Raw genomic sequence first — 4,864 nt, 5'->3', positions numbered from 1 at the left:
AGTGATTGGTCTCTAAAACTTGAGAAATACCAAATTGAACAACATAGACACCGTGAAAGGGCGAGGGAGCTTGCAGAGCAGAATGTCTCTCTACAAAGGGAAGTCTCTTCATTTAATGAGAAGACACGTGGAAGAGTCTGAACTAATTCCTGACTGTCTGATCAAGAAGATCCAATGGCCAGATCACAACGATTAGGTGGGGAAGATATAGGTGGGACCCAGTTTAAGTGGGCCAATCAACAGAAGTAAACAAAAAGGGGAACACAAGCACATGATTGCTCATGTACTCCACAGAGCACTGGATCATAAATTTTTCCATAAATTGCACATTTTCCCTTCTGTTTTTGTAATATTACACATTTCTTCCTTTGGTTTTAATAAATTGTATAAACATCTCCCTCCCATTTTCAATATACAATCGAAACTTTTTTATGCCATCGTTGCTCATTCTAATATTTTTTATTGTTACAACAAATTGTTATGCATAGTGACTATTAAGGAGTTTTGATTTGTAATGATATTAGATTTTACATGAAATTTAAGAATGAAAAATCTTGTTAAAAATTCTGAAGTTTAGATATGTTGTGAAAATTTCTTTAACTATAAATAAATGTTAAAATTAGTTTATAAGACTAATAATCCTAATTTAAATTTTAGAACATACTAGTAAGAAAATAGGGATAACATAACATGAAAATTGAAACAAAAGGAGATTTTATAGCTCCAATTTACATTATTGGCATTTTCCTTCACTTATTTTTGGGTAACAAAACTAAATTAGAGAGATAACTATATAATCAAAGATATACAGTTAAAATATAAATTGCATTAAGGTTGAACTAAGAATAGAAGGAGAAGCAAAATATAAAAAGATGAATTAAGATTGCCTTCCTTGATCTAACTCTTTTCTAGAAATGAATAATTCTTTTTTTTTTAAAAACAAATAAGCGAGCAAAGGTATTTAGAAATAAATAATTTTTTTTAAAAAATAAGTGAGCAAAGGGATTTGTCTATTATAATACAAAACTAAGCTATCATTTGACTAGAGATTTAGAAAAGAATTTTTAAAATATATCATCAAATTAATATATATTTGACCATAATGTTCAGATTATGAAAATCTGATTTTCAAATATTTTCAAGTTCAATACAACTTTAGATTTAAAAATTTAAATTTTCAATTCCTAAATTTATGAACAATATATATTTGACCATAAAAATTAATCAGATTTTCAAAATCTAATTTTCAAATATTTTCAAATTCAAACACAAGTATAAATTTTTAAAATTTAAATTTCAAAATCTATAATCAAGCGGGAGCGAAATAAAAGGAAGATAGGCTTGATTTACAAACAAATTGGTTCTTTCTTACAATATTATCAAACTAGAAGGATGTAGATGCAATTCATTTTGGTTTAAGATCTACTTAATTATTTAAACCAAAATTTAATCATTTCCATAAATACAAAATCCAATTAGAAAAAATTTCTAACATTCATATTCACTCCATTGTCCTTCTCACTAAAAATAACTCCCTTTCTTCTGAGCAAAGTAGTGACTCTTCTCTACTCTAAACAAGTTTCCTTATCTCAATTTTGCTTCTTTTACAACCCCTTTTAAAGATTCTATCAGTTTCATCCTTTAAAAACTGTAATTTTCTTGCTCTTTTTTATATGTTAAATTTCATTTTTGGTCCATTTTGATGATGTTTATGTATGGAATACTGAAAAAAATGAATTTTTAAGTGATGGGGTGCTTGATTTTTTTGTTTAGAATATTTTTATGTGATTCATTTTCAGAATTTTAAGATTTTCTTTCTTTAAAAACTATAATTTTTTTGCTCTTTTTTATCTGTAGAATGAAATTTTTGGTCCATTTTGATGATTTTTATGTATGGAATAGTGAAAATACTCTATTTTTTTGTGATGCAACTTTCAGGATTTAAAGGTTTTCTTGCTTAGAAACTGTAATTTTCTTGCTCTTTTCTATCTGTAAAATTTCATTTTATGTATGCAACAGTGAAAAGACTCCATTTTTAAGTGATTGGGTGTTTGATTTTTTTTTTTGTGATGAATCTTTTAGAATTTTATTTTTTTGTTGTCTATAAAATTTCATTTTGGTCCATTTTTGTTGATGTTTATGTATGGAATAGTAAAAAGATTCTATTTTTAAGTGATGGGGTGTTTTTTTTTTTCTTTTTGGCCAGAATTTTAAGATTTTGTTTTTGGGAAATGTAGATGATATCTATAGAGGTGCTTTAAAGAAGGATCAGTTTTAAAATGGCAGGTGATATTGAAGAACCATTTAGGCTTAGTTTCCAGGTAAAGTTTCTAATGGATCTTACTCTTTGTTACTGTCATTTTCATTTGCATTTCTTTGTTAGTTTTTTTGTTCTCAAATGTATTGTTCTCTTATCTGTTGCTGCTGGATTTAGTAGAAAAACTGTTGTTCTTATGCTTTAGTTAATTGGGAAGAAAAAAGGTTGAATCTTTATGTTCATTGGTAGATTGGTAACTTAGGAGATTGAATTTCAGTATCCATTTTATATGTTCTAGGTGTTGAATGTGATTAATTATGTAAAAAGAAAATGTATATAATTTGTTTTTGTGAATTGAATTTGTACTCTTTTCTAAGCTGTTGGAAGCGGTTAGTGAATTTTCTACTAGTTTCTTGTTTTTTTATTCACTTGAAAATGAAAACTCTTGCTTTTCACATCCCATGATTCCTGACTGCATACTTCAATGAGGAATGAAAAGAGCTTTGTTGCGTGTTTTTTCGGATGTGGTTGCAAGATCTCACTTTCTGTTAGAAAATGTGTATGTAGCGTCCTTATATAATTGTGCTGAAAGAGTGATCCGAAAGCATTCTCTCTACCTTCCACGGGTTAATATGTGTAGATTTTGTAGTTATGGATCCATAACACTTCCATGCAATCATATATTAAATACTGGGATCAGCGGCGGAGCCAAGTAGGGTCGGGGGTTCGTCCGAACCCCCTTTGGTGGAAAATTATAGTTTTTATGCACAATTAATTATTCTTTTATGTATATATAGTACATGTTGAACCCCCTTCATCTTCTTTGTGTGTCTACTTCTCCATATTTTGAACCTCAGTGAAAATTGTAGCTGGGATGCATACTTGTTCATTGATTGAGACTTTATTACCGTTAACTTTTAGCGTAAAAGATTGAGAGTTTCGTTGACTCGTAAGATCGGCTGTATAAGCATGTACGGATATACTAATTGATACATTACTAATTAGACCATTAGGGGAAAGTGAAGATTTTCCATGAGAACTAAATCTAAGGGGTCTTTTACTTAATATATGATTACTCGATTTTGCATCCTGAGCTTAATTTACTTACCAATATTGACAGGCAGATTCATGGCAATCTGGATCTATCTCATTCGGTAGATTTGAGAAAGAAGCTTTATGTTGGGAGAGGAGGTCTTCTTTCACACACAACATGTATCTTGAAGAGGTTGAGAAATACTCCAAGCCAGGTTCTGTAACCCATGAAAAAGGCATATTTTGAGGATCGTTTTAGAAGGAAGGCACTTCTAAGCCAGAGTTCATCCGACTTCCAGAATGGGGCTGATTCTCAAGCTAGTTATGATGGACCTGAGAATACAGATTATGAGGGGGACTTTGAGCATGTTAATGAGATTGGCCATTCTGCATGCTTTGTTGAAAATCATGACAGAGCAGCCACTTTACTGGAGAATGGAAAGTATCAAGCTAGTGAAAATAAAGGCTATGCGGGGCACTTGGAGCTTGTTAATGAAGTTGGCCATTCTGCATGTTTTGATGAAAATCATGAAAGATCAACCCATTTATCGAAGAATGGAAAGTATCAAGCTAAAAACACAGGCTATGATGGAAATTTCAAGCTAGTGAATGAGGTTGGTGATTCTGCACGCTTTGAGGAGAGTTTTGATGAATCAAACAATGGAGACATTGAAGTTACAAAATGTGGCAGAGAAGGATCAAGCCATAGAGACGTTGAAGCCACAGAATATGACGGAGAAGATAGTATAATTTTCCATTATGGACGTAATATACCAATAGTTCAGATGTTCTTCAAAGTGTTCCTAAAAATCTGGAAGCTGAAGCAAAATTTAATCTCAATGCTGGAAATGTAGTTTTTAATGATCCTAAACCTACGATTGAAGTGAAAGAGAAACTAGAGGGCCAAGATAATAGTATCAAGTTCTCATCAAACTCTGTTCATCTATCCTCTTATGCTCACACCACTGAGAAAGATGGCAGTGTTAGTTCAGAACCTCAGCGAAGTTCATCTTCGAAGGTGCACCTCTTGTAGCATTTGTGATCAGTAATCTTCTATTATAACATCAGTTAACCATCTTGCTTGATGCTGTAGTAAGCTATTTTAACTAATAGCATTGTAGTCTTATTCGAGTTCAGAAAATTTGTGCCCCTTCATGTAATCCATCTTGTGCCTAAAATGTAGTTGAGGACTGCAACTCAATCTGAAGATACAAAATCCAGAATGTTGTCCCAAGTTAATGTTGCTAGTGTCAAGGGGACAATCTTAAATCAAGCATACAAAGACATGCCAAGAAACCAAATAGAAGGCACAACAGTGTTTCTTTGACACAATAAAGAGAAAAGCCCAGATTGGACGCACCTGGCACTCTTTTGCGTCCAACTGCCAGAATGCCAAAACCAGAGGTTTGTATCAAGTTTAGGCTTAGTGTTATCTTCAAATTTCAATGCAGATGAGTAACCGTGCTATTTCAATGTTGTCGAACTATTACAAAACTTTCTTTTTTTATCAGATTATTCTTTCGTAATTTGTAAATTGATTATCAAATTTTATGGTAACAAATAACTTGCTTTATA

The 4,864-nt window shown here is 31.6% G+C and overlaps 1 protein-coding gene across 1 annotated transcript; it reads left to right on the top strand.

Annotated features, from left to right (window-relative positions):
• The first annotated feature begins 1,303 nt into the window (after positions 1-1,303).
• LOC124891048 lies at positions 1,304-4,585 on the top strand. Its single transcript, XM_047402874.1, has 4 exons — positions 1,304-1,650; positions 2,238-2,321; positions 3,378-4,307; positions 4,473-4,585. The coding sequence occupies exon 3, from the start codon at positions 3,517-3,519 to the stop codon at positions 4,141-4,143; it is 627 nt and encodes a 208-aa protein (XP_047258830.1). The 5' UTR covers positions 1,304-1,650; positions 2,238-2,321; positions 3,378-3,516; the 3' UTR covers positions 4,144-4,307; positions 4,473-4,585.
• The last annotated feature ends 279 nt before the right edge of the window (positions 4,586-4,864 follow it).

Source organism: Capsicum annuum, unplaced genomic scaffold (assembly GCF_002878395.1).
Source record: "Capsicum annuum cultivar UCD-10X-F1 unplaced genomic scaffold, UCD10Xv1.1 ctg2957, whole genome shotgun sequence".
In the NCBI taxonomy this organism is placed as follows: Eukaryota; Viridiplantae; Streptophyta; class Magnoliopsida; order Solanales; family Solanaceae; genus Capsicum; species Capsicum annuum.
The sequence above is the reverse complement of the archived record's forward strand: the minus strand, read 5'-3'. Positions and strand labels throughout refer to the sequence as shown.